The sequence below is a fragment of the Carcharhinus amblyrhynchos genome, chromosome 30, assembly GCF_965287045.1.
Source record: "Carcharhinus amblyrhynchos chromosome 30, sCarAmb.v2.hapA, whole genome shotgun sequence".
NCBI lineage: Eukaryota > Metazoa > Chordata > Chondrichthyes > Carcharhiniformes > Carcharhinidae > Carcharhinus > Carcharhinus amblyrhynchos.
This window is the reverse complement of record NC_137353.1, coordinates 8,155,493-8,170,801: the sequence shown is the minus strand read 5'-3', so window position 1 is coordinate 8,170,801 and position 15,309 is coordinate 8,155,493. Positions and strand designations below refer to the sequence as shown.

The 15,309-nt window shown below is 40.0% G+C and overlaps 1 protein-coding gene across 7 annotated transcripts in view; it reads right to left on the bottom strand.

Annotated features, from left to right (window-relative positions):
• rerea (arginine-glutamic acid dipeptide (RE) repeats a) overlaps positions 1 to 15,309 on the bottom strand; it is a 529,737-nt gene that overhangs the window by 144,473 nt on the left and 369,955 nt on the right. For all 7 annotated transcript variants that reach the window (XM_080215241.1, XM_080215245.1, XM_080215246.1 and 4 more), the window contains one exon: positions 15,099 to 15,197. In XM_080215241.1, the coding sequence (XP_080071367.1) occupies positions 15,099 to 15,197 (99 nt within the window). The remainder of the gene's footprint in view (positions 1 to 15,098; positions 15,198 to 15,309) is intronic.

Below are 15,309 nucleotides of genomic sequence, written 5' to 3'. Positions count from 1 at the left end.
TAGTACTGTCACTGGACTAGCCATCCAGAGGCCCAGGCTAATGGATCAACTTGTGTTCACTATCACTGTCATGCTCATCAGCTGAGTTTTCCACTAAAGCCTGAAAAATCAGCAGTATACAGAGATCCTTAGCACGCATTAGTATGTTTCTCAGTGAACAAATTAAGCGTCTTTCCTCGTCCTTATTTTTGGGTTAAAGAAATTCAGAATTTCTGTTTCTTCAATTTTTGAGAAAAGAAACTGGAGAATGAATTTTAAAAGCATTTATAAAATAAAATTTCACATTCAAACTGCCAACTACAAATTTTTAGTCTGTGCTTGCCTCACGCCCACATAAGGTGATTACCCACTTGTAATCTCTTCTATTTACATCAAGAATCTGAAAACAATTATCAGCTACGGGAAGAGTTGGTTATGCAACATCACCAGCTACTTAATGCAGTTGAAGTGGGAAAGGGAAACATTAATTATTTATTTTCCAACAGCCGAACAAAAACTCGTATAAAGGCAAAATACGGCAGCGGATGCCGGAAATCGAATCTGTGAAGAGAGAATCGAACCAACGTTGTGTATGAATGATCCTCAGTCACTCATCCTGATGTGAAACGGTGGCTCTATTCCCTCTCCACAAATGCTATAATGTAGAGATGCTGATGTTGGACTGGGGCGGACACAGTGAGAAGTCTCACTTGATGAAGGAGCAGCACTCCGAAAGCTCGTGATTCCAAATAAACCTGTTGGGCTTTAACCTGGTGCTGTGTGACTTCTTCGAGATTTTCTAGCATTTTTCTGTTTTGAATCAAAAACTTGTGCCTGGGTATAATTTTTAATACAATTCTCTCACCACAGAAACACGCCTCCTCTTGTAAAATAAGCTCTGACTCATTGTGGGCAGTGGTCACAATGCAGATGCTTTGTAAAACACATTACTATAGGCAAACATGCATAATAAATATTATTTGAATATGCGCAAATACAAATTGCAATGCTACATAAACAAGTTCACTTTTGCAGGTCAAGGATCATTCCTAAAATGGCCTTCATCAAGATTTCATGTCATTAGATGTCATTCATGTCATTGCTCCTGTGATATTATGAACACAATAACACAAGACTAATACCGTCATCTATTTGAAATAAAAATGATGGAATCTACCTAGTGACTCCAATCCTGTTCCACCAGCCAAAATCCAGTTATCGCCACAAAATACAACCAAGGAAGAAATAATGTACTGTCAATCATACTTGAATGGATATTATCTGGCAAAAATTATTTATTTAATTAAAAATTAAAGTTCTCCAATTGCCATTATTTGCAATACCAATTAACCACTAAAATGCACGATGAGCAAATGTCCATGATTACAAGTGCAAAGCTTAGGTATTAAAGAGCTGCTCATTAGCTTAACAGGTGACGAGATTAATTTTTGACATCTTATTTTAATTTAAAAAAATTAAACTATGTTAAGTCTTCAATTTTCAACATTCTTCCAAAGACCATCCAGTCATTGGCTGTCTGCTCAATCTGAAAACACAGAAAATGAAATACTGCAGATGCTGGAACTCTGAAGTAAAAACAGCAAGTGCTGGAAATACTCAGCAGGTCTGGCAGCGTCTGTAAAGAGAGGAACAGAGTTAATGTTTCGAGTTAAATATGGTTCTTTGTCAGAATTGAAGTTCTGAGGTTCAATTCTTAAGTTCTGAAGAAGTCTTATTCAATTCAAAACACTGACTCTTTTGCCCAGTTACTGCCAGGTATGCTAAGTACTTCTAGCACTTTCTGCTTTTATTTCTGAACACGGTGTCTGCGTGGGTTTCCTCTGGGTGCTCCGGTTTTCTCCCACAGTGTGAAGGGCGTGCTGGTTAGGTGCATTGGCTGTGCTAAATTCTCCCTCAATGTACTCGAACAGGCGCTGGAGTGTGGGGATTTTCATAGTAACTTCATTGCAGTGTTGATGTAAGCCCACTCGTGACACTAATGAATAAACTTAACACACAGCCATTCCAGGGTGCTCAGAGCTGCTCACTAACACAGGGAAGTTGGGTAGAAACCTGTTGGTGAAGCAATCTGAATTGTATGCAGCTTGGACATTTTTTTAACCGCAAATGTTTGCAAGCTCATGTTTTGTCACTAAATCAGGGGATATGCTCCATAATAACAAAAAAAATCCTTCTGACGTTTCTCTCTGTTCATTCCCCTTCGTCACATCTCATCATCACAGCAACATTTCACGAGTCAACTTTGCACAGCTAATCAGTGCCCCCCTTTCTGGGTCCCAGCTTCAAAATGTACACTATACATGCAGAGGTGTGTATACACACACAATAACACACATCAAACATACATGCTAAAACACATGTATATAATCTCCAACATCTGGAATAATATGTTTAATAATTGACAGTCAGGGTTAGTTTAGAGATTTAGCGCCTTGCACTAATAATTACGCAGGAAATCATAATAATAGTTTGCATTTTTTTGTGAACTATCTGAACTCCTTTATCTTGTAAAAGCAGCGATAACTTACACCTAAAAAACCTGACTGGGGAGAAATTTTCCTGCGCATCAAGTTGAACTAATTTCACAACTTGTACATTCTTCTTCCAAGACATAATTGATTTCCAGTCATTTCCTAATTTCAATAGGGTTTATAAAATAAACAGTGCAACGCCAAGTTATTGATCTTTTTCCTTAAAAAAAAATCGAACTGACAGTTTCTAATGCATTTAACACAATCGCGGGATCAGCATTTGAACGAACGCAAAGGTAATAAAGCCATTGCCAGGCAATACCTTAAAAATACATTTTAAAAAAAGCACATTGTACTGTTGCTAGTTTGAATTTCAAATAGATTCAATTAGTATTGTCTGCACACTGGCAATCAACCATCTGAATCCTAATTAAGAGCTTGGCAACGTGCAGTAACATCATCCCAGAGCAATAAGCTGTAGTGCACAGCAGTGAACTTTGCCTTGAGCTAGCATGCATAAATAAACAGCATTAATAACTATCTAAGTGTAGATTGGTGACTTAGTCTGTTACTGTTAGCTGCAGCTCTACCTGGAACCCCAGCATTATTTAAATATGCCCATCATGTTTAATTAAAAAGCTAATAAACATTTATTTTTGAGCTTCTGGATTGATTAGGTCAAGAGGCACTTGTAGCAAAGACAGAACTCTGGCTGACATAAAAGTGGTTCTCTACTTCCGGTCGTAGGGAAGGCAAATCAAAGAATCTACACGTTGCTATTGTCACCAGTCTCTTCATTTCCAACTTCAGGCAGATGTATATTACAACAATTCTTCATAATTTTACAACTATTTTAATTTAAGATCTACCATTTCCAGCATTTGACTATTAAAAATGTCTCATGTATGTAATAGTTTGATTACTGCATAATTGTAGAGACAGTGCCTCATTATTAAATGAGCCACATAAATATGACACAATGCACCAGCTATGTGGGAAGAATAATTAAGCCATTTTCAGCTGGTATAATAGTTCCCCATTCTCCCTTCTCAATCTACACCCGCTCCACTCCAACAGTGGTCTTCCCTGAAGATTTAATTTCTGCTCTCATTATTAGGTGTCTGTTATATATAATAAAAATGTTCTCCATTCTCACCCTCAGGTCTATTTGATATGAGCATATCGCATGATTTTCAATGCACTGATATTTATATAGTTAGAAGGAAGCATTGCTCCCATTTCAGTTGGGTCGCCAAGCCCCCACCTTCTCTTCTAACCCAAACCCCTTACCAGTTCCAAGTCCAAGTTTGATGCCCCATTTTATCTAAGCCAGAGTTTCAGGCCCTGCACCAATGCGTGGCTGAATTATTGCGTCAGCACTGAATGGCCGTGAGGAGCCATCAGCAGATGTACTCAAAATTGTACTCAACCACAATGTCCTGCTATAACCCCCATTCTGCCATTACCATCTAGCCATGGGACTGAGCTTGGTTCAACGAAGAGTGCAAGGGTACATGTCAGGAGCAGCAGCAAATATCAAGAAATTGTTGAAGGCACCGGATACTGCAACGACCCCCTGCAAATCACTCACCATCCTGACTTATAACTATATTGCCGTTGTTTCACTGGCGCTGAGTCGAAATCCTGGAGCTTCTCCTCCTAACAGCATTGTGGGTGTACCTACCCCACATGGATGGCAGTATTCAAGAAGATGGCTCACCATCACCTTCTAAAGAGCAATTTTATATGGGTGTATGTAACTATAAAGTCAGTGGAAAAAGGAGAGGAAGAGTGTTATTTAGAATGACAACACACACATCACATACACACACAAAAAGATTAAGAAAACATGTGCCATGAATGGAAAAAAAGACAAAATTTGCACAAGTCAGAGAGAATAAGAGGCACAGAGGAGTTCAAAATCTTCAAAAAAATGAAGTATCAGATTTATGAGAGATTTCCTCAACTGCTGTCAGCAGTTGGAAAGAACCAAACCTACAGCAAGCTCAGGTTAATATATTTTGCATCTTCAATCCAAGTTTGGTTTTATAAGTCTGGACCGCTACACATTAAGGACGAGTACTGTCAATTGATTCCCAAATGCAAGTAATTTTATTTGGAAGACCAAAAAACAGCAGAATTTTTTTTTATTGATCTCATATATTAAAACAGTAGAGAAAAGCTTTATCGACAGCAATAGAAATAAATAATTCAAATAATAAAAGAGTTGAAGAAACGATCATCCATAAAACGGAACTGATGATTTTTAATCGAATCTCTGACCTGAATTCTGGTACGGTGCTCCAAATTAATGATTCCCTTCATAGAGAAGCTCTATTAAACTATTGCCAACGTGCTTTCTAACCCCGTTACCCGCCATACACTGAATTTCCAGCCATAATTCTGCATTTCACAGTGGCACAGTGGTTACACACATAGCGCCAGAGACCGGGGTTCATTCCAACCTTGGGTGACTGTTTGGAGTTCGCATGTTCTCCCTGCGTCTGCATGGGTTTCCCTCAACACTCCAACCATGTGCAGGTTAGATGGATTGGCCATGGTAAATGAGAGAGATTACTTAGGGACACACGAACTAGAAGCAAGAGTAGGCCATTCGGCCCTTTGACCCTGCTCCACCAGTAATTTCAATCATCAAATTCAATATCCTGATCCCCCCTTCCCTGCCATTTCCCATATGGGGATAGTGTGAGGGAGGGCCTGGATAAGGTACTTTGTCAGAAAGTTGGTGCAGAATCAATGGGTTGAATGGCCTCCATTGCACGATAGGGATTCTATGATTCCAAATGAATGGATTCCTGTAACATATTTCTGACATGATACTGTAACAACCACCTTTTGAAAATCCATGGGTATTATGTCACAGCACTGTCTTTACCTCTGTAATCTGTCATAAATGTTTTCAAAAAATACTTTGAAATTTGTCTATCATGATCCGTCTTTAATGAATCTATGATGCCTGGGCTTTATTATCCATACATTCCTAAGATTTCACTAAGTTATGAATCATAATTGCTATCCACAGCCAACAGGCTAACAAGTCTACAGTATGCTTACTAAAAGTGCTGCTACTCGGTTTATTTTCTTGCACTCCATAAGAATGTGGATTCTAAGAAAGACTGAGAAATTACACCAACTCTCCACTTTCTTTCTCGCCTCTCTGACTGCATTCAACAGTCTAAGATGCACACCATCAAAACTCAGTGACTTAAGTCACCTTGTGTTCAAAACCAATTAATTTTCCATATTCTTCTCTTTTTATATTAAACAGGTACTTCTGCTCCATGGAAATTCATCTTACATTTTGGGGTGGTACAGCGGTTAGCACTGTTGCCTCACAGCACCAGGGTTTGAGGCTCAATTCCAGCCTTGGGTCACTGTTTGTGTGGAGTTTGCACGTTTTCCTTGTGTCTGCTTGGGTTTCCTCTGGGTGCTCTGGCTTCCTCCTACAGTCCAAAGATGTGCGGATTAGGTGGATTGGCCATATTAAATTGCCCCTATGTCAGGGGGACTAGCAAGATAAATGTGTGGGGTTGCGGGAATAGGGCCTGGGTGGGATTGTGGTTGGTACAGATCGATGGGCCAACTGGCCTCCTTCTAGGGACTCTATGGAATTCTCTGATTTTCTGCACCTTTAATGGCAGTTCCTGGAATTCAGAAGATACTGGGGTAAAGCTTACTTGCTTTATATTATGGCACGTCATGAATACTGTTATGCCCATGCAGCATGAAAGAGGTCTTAACTGTAAATCAAATCGTATTATCTACTTGTTAAAAAATAGACTTTGCTGGTCATTACAGGTCACAAGATTTTCAAGTTGGCTCCAGTTCTGGAAGCTTCAGGACAACACTCAACCCTCATCCTTGTGAAATCTGACACGTATCATTGTGTGGGCCCATTACGATCAATCAGACAAGGAAGCAGCAGACGATCTATTGCGCCAGCGTGATATATAACAAAGAGCGAGTCATCGAGGAGTTGCTAGTAGCCACTACCTATCCTCTAATCTGGACACTGGATTTTGACCAGAGACATCGAAATTGATTGTGAACCAATGGGCAACACTGCATGATCTAAGCTTCTTTTATCTTCGGAAAGTTTTAATTCTGCACTCTTGCACTCTCAGGGAAGTCTGCTGTTAACATCCAGCTTGCCAACATCAAAGCAGGACTCCAGGCTGACAACAAAGCCTGTCTCAAGTCTAAACCTCTGCAAAGCCTGGTTCCCTTTGGAAAAGTACCACCATCTCCTGTACAGCGGAACAAATTTCTGTAATCCTCATCTTGCTTGGGCATCAGCAACTTTGAAGGAATTCAATAACTCCTACTTTCAGGTAGCTAAGCCTGCCTGAACTTTAACTCTTACCTGAAGAAACCCTTACTGGACTCTGATATTCACCTGAAGTAATAACCTATTTTTTAATTTTTTTGTTCTAAATTATTCCTAGTTGTAAAACTCTTGCCTTTCCTCTCTCCTTACATGTGCGTGGGTGTAGTAGTAGCAGCAAAGGCTACGTACCAAGTTTGAACGTTTGAATAAACCATACCTCTGATTCAACCCGAAAGAAAGTTTGCTGCAAGTCACTTTAGCACTGACTTCACAAACAGAGGGTTTGGAAAAACACACTATTGCCCATTTCAATTGTACGATTCTTTTGGACCTACAGTAAGAAAAATAAAGGAGTTTAGCTTGCCTCTTTCTCCTGTCGTAACAATGCAAGGAAGATTTGAAATTAAATTATACCTTTCACAACTTCAATAACTGTAGCAACAACTTGCACCTATATAGTACCTTTGATGCATTAAATGTCACAAGGTAATTTACAGGAGCAAACAAAATTTGACACTGGACCAAATAAGGAGATGTTAGGGTAGACCAGAAGTTTAATCAAAGAGGTATGTTTAAGAAGCATCCTAAAGCAGCGTAGAGAAAGAATTAGGTAGGGAATCCCATTGTTTGAAACCTTACCAGCAGGTGGAACAATTAAAGTTTTGAAAAATATATTATTTTATGGGGATGTGGGTGTAATTGGCAAGGCCAGCATTTGTCAACCATCCTTAATTGCTTTGAACTGAATGGCTCATTAGGCCATTTCAAAAGTCAGCCACATTTTTCTGGACCTAGAGTCACATACAGGTCAGACAAGGTATGGATGGCAGATTTCTTCCTTTAAAAGAACATTGTGAATCAGATGCGTTTTTATGATGCCTGATGATAGTATTAATAAGACTAGCTTTATATGCCAGACTTATTAAATGATTTTACATTCTACCAGATGCCCAAATGGGATATGAACCTATGTCCCCATAGCATTAGCCTGGACCACTGGATTACTAGTTCAGTGACATTACCACTACATCATGGAGATGGCCAAATGGTTTCGAGGAGAGTAGGGATCTGAGAGTAGTAGGGCTTGAGAGGATACAGAGGTAGAAAGCTCACAAAGTACTTTTTAGTCAATGAAGTACTGTTGATGTGTCATAGCTGGAAAATCATGTGCCTACTGCAGATAGCACAATATTAATGTTGATTAGTCTTTTGTTTATCACAGCAAATAACTCACCATAGTGGCAATTATCTACTCATGACTCCCTCCCCCATACGTCCAGAACATATGTACCGTTGACATATTTCAATTAATTATTTTCACTCAGAGGGTGGTGAGTGAGTGGAATCGGCTGCCGTCGGTGGTGGTAGAGGCGAACTCATTGGGGTCTTTTAAGAGACTTCTGGATGAGTACATGGGATTTAATGGGATTGAGGGTTATAGATAGGCCTGGAAGGTAGGGAGATGATCAGCGCAACTTGTGGGCTGAAGGGCCTGTTTGTGCCGTAGTGTTCTATGTCCTTTTTTTTGCATAAAAATTTAACTTGAATTTAATTATATTAGAGAGAACAAAACCGACTAGCTGAAAGATATGTTCAATTATGAAAGGACTCACAATTTATATAGTGCCTTTTTCAAATTCTGCGTTTTAAACATATATTCCTTCATGGGATGTGAGTATTGCTGACTAGGCCAGCATTAACGTCCATCTACAATTGCCCTCGAGGTGGTGGTGGTGAGTCACCTTCTGAATCATTGCTGTCCATGTGTGTAGGTACATCCACAGTACTGTTGGAAAGTAAGTTCCAGGGTCTTTGACCCAATAACAAATGAAGGAACAGCAATATGGTTCCAAGTTGGGATGGTAAGTGGCTTGGAGGGGAACTCTGCCGGTGGTGGTGTTCCCATGAATCTGCTGTCTTTGTCCTTCTCAGTGGTAGAGGTCATAGGCTTGGAAGGTAATGTCAAAGGAGCTTTAGTGAAATGTTGTAGCGCATCTTGTGGATAGTATATACTCTTGTCACAGTGCGTCAGTGTTGGAGTGGATGAATATTAAAGATGGCGGTTGGGGTGTCAATCAAGCAGGCTGCTTTGTTCTGAATGGTGTCAAGTCCCTTGTTGGAGCTGCACTCATGCAGGCAAGTGGAGAGTATTCCGTCACACTCCTGACTTGTATTTTATGGATGGTGGATGGGCTTTGTGAAGTCAGGATGCAAGTTATTCGTTGCAAAATTCCCAGCCTCTGACCTATCCTTGTAGCCTCAGTACTTATATGGATAGTCCACTTCAGTTTCTGGTCAATGATAACCTTCAGGATGTTGATGGTAGGGGATTCAGTTATGGTAATGCCATCGAATGTCAAGAGGATATAGTTAGATTCGCTCTTGTTGGAGATGGCCTGGCATTTGTAGCACAAATGTTGTTTTCTGCTTATCAGCATTCAACCTGAATGCTGTCCAGGTCTTGCTGCGTATGGACACGAACTGTTTCAGTAACTGAGTCGTCATAAATGGTGCTGAACATTGTGCATCCGTCAATGAAAATCCCCACTGATGATTTTATGATGGAGGGAATGTCATTGATGAAGCAGCTGAAGATGATCAGGTTGAGGACACTATCTTGAGCAACTTCTGGGACTGAGATGATTGACCTTCAATAACCATAACCATCTTCCCCTTTGTGCTAGGTATGACTCCAAATCGCATTACAGCCAACGAAGTGCCTTTGAATTGTAGTCACTGTTCTAATGTTGGACATGCAGTTTGATGCTATACCAATTGTGCTGATGCCACACCAGATGCAACTACACATGAACCAATTATAGAAACAGAGTTTTCAACTTTTGCCAAACTAAAAGATACCTTGAATTTGTACCATTGGACTAGAAGCCCATGTTTAGTATAAATACCAGCACAGATCAGTTTGGCAGTAGGCCTCTTTCTATATTATGTGTTAATATTAATGAGGAACTTGAAGCACAACATTGTACTGAATGGGACAGAGCTTTGGACTGAGTGACTCAAGCTTCAGCATCACTATTTAATAATTATTCCATGATGACTAGCTAGGATGCAAGTGCATCATTGATTGGTTAATCCATTTAGTTGACAAAAATTAGAAGAATTTTGAACAAAATTATTGCAAAGCCAACCCTCCAGAAATGCGCTGGCTGTGTGAAGCATAAACTTGTGGTAAAATGTGCAAACTAAACAGCTAACAAAAAATCTATTTGTACAGTTGATAAAAACACATACTTCTTTATTGCTCTACCTCATTTGTCACCCAGGCTAATTGAAAGAAAACTTGTTCCCGATTAATCAATAGGTATGAATAGAAATTTCACCTCTCACATTACATTTCGTATGTACAAAAGAAAAAGTCCACTAATGCGAAGTAATGGCATATCACACTTCCAAAATTCACTTAGACCTGATTCAAGGCTTTACCAAAAGCTGCTTAGTCATTTAGTATACCAAACACTTGACCATTCTCGTGGCTATTCTCTGTATTGAGTACCGCACTTTGTGGGTGACTTCACTGTGAGAGGTGGTAATGACCGTTCCAACTTCTACGGTGGTGGAGATAGTACAATTGATGTGACTAGCCCTGGTCTAGGGAAAGTAGAACGGTTAACTAACGTTGTCAACTTGATCACAAAATATCACTCATAATTCACCCAAGCTTCAAATTTATGCTTCCCTATACTCGAAATAATTGCTTCAACTCACCGTTATTAGACAGCTGCCCTCCCAGCAGTTTCAACTTTCCAAAGGAAGTTTATTGTTTGCAAGGGGTAACATTAAAAAGACATCTTGAATAGATTTTTAAAGTTGAGTTATGTAAGCTTTCATTAATAAATAATCCCCTTTATGTAGTGAAAAAGATTACTCTTTTTTGGTTGAGAGCCCCATTTATAACAAGTAAAGTGAAATTACTTCACATATGTCCACTACTATGTCTCAAGGTCTCCTCATTTATATTGAACCATATCGAAGACCATCTTGAACTCCTTTGTATTTCATTCTGAAAAAATAATTGATATCAAAACGTTGACAGCATATCAATACAGCTTCTGCCACTTCAGAACATGCGATCTATTTCAAAGGGTTGAACTACCACAGAAATTGCAGACCGCTGGTTCCACTGTGGCTACCACATCAGTTACCCTTAAATTCAGTTTTCTACTCTAAACTTGAATCTATTCAATGGTCACCCAAGGCTAATCATATAGACCATTATGTTTCATAATAAGGCCAAAGCCATGAAAGGGAAACATCTAATATCAATTAGATTAGAACCAAACAATTTATTTCAACAGACCCCCTTAAAAAAAGCACTGACATTTGCTCTATGAGGGAGCCATTGGGTGCATGATGCTAAGCCAGAGAGACTAGAAACGTTGCAACAAGCAAAAGGTAAATACCATGGAAGCAGAAATCTGAAGTAAAACAGAAATATTCACCATCCATGGACAGTGCAGGAGGCCGAGAACAGAGCTGTATGAATGGGAGTGGGGCAGAGAATCAATATACCAGGCAACCAGAAGCTCAGGTTATGTTTGCAGATAGGATGAAAGTGTACCAACATGCACTCATCCAAACTGCATTGGAACTTGAATGAAGGTGTACTGAAAAGCATTCATCCTAACTGTGTTAGAACTTCCCAGTGTAAAATAAATTTAAAGTTTATTTATTAGTGTCACAAGTAGACTTCCATTAACACTGTAACGAAGTTACTGTGAAAATCCCCGAGTCGCCACACTCCGGCATCTCTTTGGGTACACTGAGGGAGAATTTAGCACTGACAATGCACCTAGCCAGCACATCTTTCTGACTGTGGAAGCAAACTGGAGCACTCAGAGGAAACTCACCCAGACACGGGGTAAGTTTCTGCCTTCTGGCAGAAGCCGCGCAGGCAAGCCAGGAATTGAACTCGGGTCCCCGGTGCTGTGAGACAGCAGCAGTATCATGCCACATTGTACTGTGAGCAGTGAATACATTATACCAACTTAAAGAAAAACGTGTAAATTGCTGTTTCACCTTTTTATTTCACTTGTTCATGGGATGTGGGTGTTGCTGGCTGGACTAGCATTTACTGCCCATCCCTAAGGGCATTTAAGAGTCAACCACATTGCTGTTGCTCTGGAATCACACGTAGGCCAGGCCAAGTAAGGATGGCAGATTTCCTTCCCTAAACGATATTAGTGAACCAGATGGGTTTTTCTGACAATCAACAATAGTTTCATGGTCATCATTAGACTTGTAATTCCAAATTTTTATTGAATTCAAATTTTACCATCTCCCATGGTGAGATTCGAACCTGGGTGCTAAGGGCATGAGCAAGATCTCTGGATTACTAGTCCAGCGACAATACCACTACATCACCGTCTCCCCTTATTAGCTCCTCCCTTCCCACCTGGAAGTAATGTTTGGGACACTGGACAGTGGGAAGGGAGGAGGCAACAAGATAAATGTTGCATCTGCTGCAATTACAAAAGGAAGGCAGGAAGGGAGGAAAGAGGTTGTTGGAGGGTGATTGTTTAGTGGACCAAGATGTCGTGGAAGGAACTGTCTCTTTGAAATGATTAAAAGGGAGGGGAACGTGTGTTTGTTGGGGGCATCATGTTGGAGACGGTGGAATGAGTGGTCGATGATGCACTGAATGTTGAGATTGGTGGGGTGGAAGGGGAGGAGAAAAGAAGCCCAATTATCTTCTGGGCCAGAGGAAAGGGAGTAGGAGCAGAAGTGCAGGAAATGGAGCAGATGTGCACAGGGTCCCATTATGATGCAGGGATTTCCTAGCTGAGTAAAAAAGACATATTGGAAGCATTGGCATGATAACATCAAAAAGATGAAGTGAAGACTGTTCCAACCAGGTGAGAAGGAATGAATTGGCTCTCATCTATTCAACTGCCTTGGCTGGTCACAACAAAGGTTTAAGTTTCTTTTTCATAAGGAGGTGCCTTTTCCAAACCAGAATCTATTTAACTATTCAAGCTGTGAGCAACAAGGAGCCAATCAAACAAGGATTTCTTGAGTCAAAGAAAGAGCAAATTTATTAGCCACTACACCTGAGAAAAATAATAAAAATATGGTCAGTCATCTGGGGTTCCCTCTATGTGTAGAAATAAGGGACTTAGAATCAAATAAAAAAGACAAAAGAATATATAGTTAACATTCTTTTATTGTCCTTGAGGTTTGATTTTAAACGCTGTTACTGATTTAATGGTTTCTTGGATGTGGTCAGATGTCGATGATGTATTGTTATGAGATCTTGGTTCATTGGTCGGTTTCTGTTAGAATTGGCTCTTTCAATCAAGCAACACACTTATTCTGAGAGACAGTGAGAGCGAATGAGGGATGGGAAGTGCAGCCTTCAACACGTTCCCTCTGCTGAATATTTTCTTGACATCAACTGCGTCACATGCAATTGTCCCCTTAGTGTCAGGGGACTAGCTAGGGTAAATGCATGACATTATGGGGATAGGGCCTAAGTGGGATTGTGGTCGGTGCAGACTCAATGGGCTGAACGGCCTCCTCCTTTTGCACCGTAAGGATTCTATGATTTTAAACTGATTCTCAATTTGAACAATTTTTCTTTTGAGTCAGCTTGCTTTTGGCAAACAAAAGGTCCTACTGTGGGAAACTTTATGGGCCGTAGCTCTGAATATGTTTTTCTACAATAGGTGAAAGGTGCCTTGATCCAATCCTACACAGGTTGCATCCCTCATGCCGTCTTTCCGGCACACTGATCAAGTACTGGTGCCGTTTTCTGCTGTTATCCTAACGAGAACATTTCATCAACATTGCGTTCAATTTCTAGCTCACCTTCACCTGCTCCTCGACTTCTTTGGTTCCAGTTGTGGGGCTAGGCTACTGACAAAAATCTACCATAAACCCACTGATTTGGGTTTCATTTGGGTGAAGTGGAGGAAAGCTGGCAGCACCTGTGGAATTAGCAACCCAGGAGGAAGACAGAGTAAATGGGAAAGATTGTGTGAGGGGGTGGGGAATGGTTAAAACAAAATTCAGCAAAAGCTCTTATTCTTTCCGAAACCTACTGAGGCGTAATGTACATGAGTGAGACAGTGGGAGGGAAAATAAAAACCCAGGCATAGAGCAAAACGCCTGCTGCTGGTCTGAACAACAGGAAACATAAAGCTATGTCGAAGAGCCAAGCGAGATCATCATTCAAGGTGATTTGCCCCGCAGACATTCATGAAAACTGTATGAATGGTGTTTTATTTATCAAAACAGCTATCACTGCTGCTAGATCATCGCCCTTGGTAGCTTCATTTGAAAATTTAAAATGTGACACAATAGAAGTTTAAAATTCTGTCAAAAGCCATTCAAGAATAAAATACGGAATGACTGAACAATATTCAACAGTGACACTGCTTGTTACTCAAGTCCTCCTCTGAGATAGGAACAGCGCATTCTGCACCATCGCTGGCAAGATTTAGCCTACCAGGTGCAAATCTGCCTTGTAAACAGGATGCAGCTGTCCAGAAGATTTCAAGTGGCTGCAATATGATAAGGCCTGGTGCACTCGCATATGTAAAACATTTCTGAAATTGTCACGTGTAGTCATTCAGCAGCATACATGAATCACATTATAATGGTATATGCTTAGAATTTCTCGTACGCATGGTGGTGAATAGGTCGAGGAAAAGAAAGGCATCAAGAGCTCTATGGAGAAACTAAATCAGGCGAAGTATTTCAACTTAAAACCATGATGGTATGACAAGGGAGGACACCAATTCAAATGACCTAATGGCAAATTTAGGACTGAAATTAAAATTGTTTATATGGCTTAATAACTCTCTGGCTGAGCTGAGGCATCTTAGGAACTGCCAACCTATTATATAGAAAGAAATATTTATATTAATTTTCTCTTCGTAAAAGCAAAATTTTTCCTCTAAAAATCCTTGCAAATTACAGAGACAAAACCACTGGAATGATATGAGCTTCAATCTTATGAATGGGGCAATAGGAAACATGCATTGTTAAGAAAAACTTCATACGAACATAAAAAGTAGATTGTGGCATTAATTTCTTAACCATCCCACTCTTCACTTTTTCAAGGTAGTTATTAAAACTCATGCAGAATGTGTTTCTTTTGTATTTTGTTCTAGATCAATTTTTCAACAAGTTATATTGCGCTTAAGACAAGGATCTCATTCTCAGTCCCAAAAATTGTTTTTTAAGCAACAATTGCTTTTTTTAAAAAAAGCATCAAAGTTTCCTTCGCTTGTTTTACAAAGTAGAGAAGTTTTGTTTACCATTTCATCTTCGGACCAACACTTCTCGATTAATTTGGGCACGGGCTTCTTTACAAGTCGCTGCAAGGCCTTTCCAGCGTCGTAACTGCTCTCGTGTAACTAAAGGGATGGAAGAAATGGAAACAATACCATGAGACACTTAGAAACACACCGAAACAACAATTAAATAAAGCAAGCAATGGTTACGTCTCCAATACAAACTTGCTCTAAT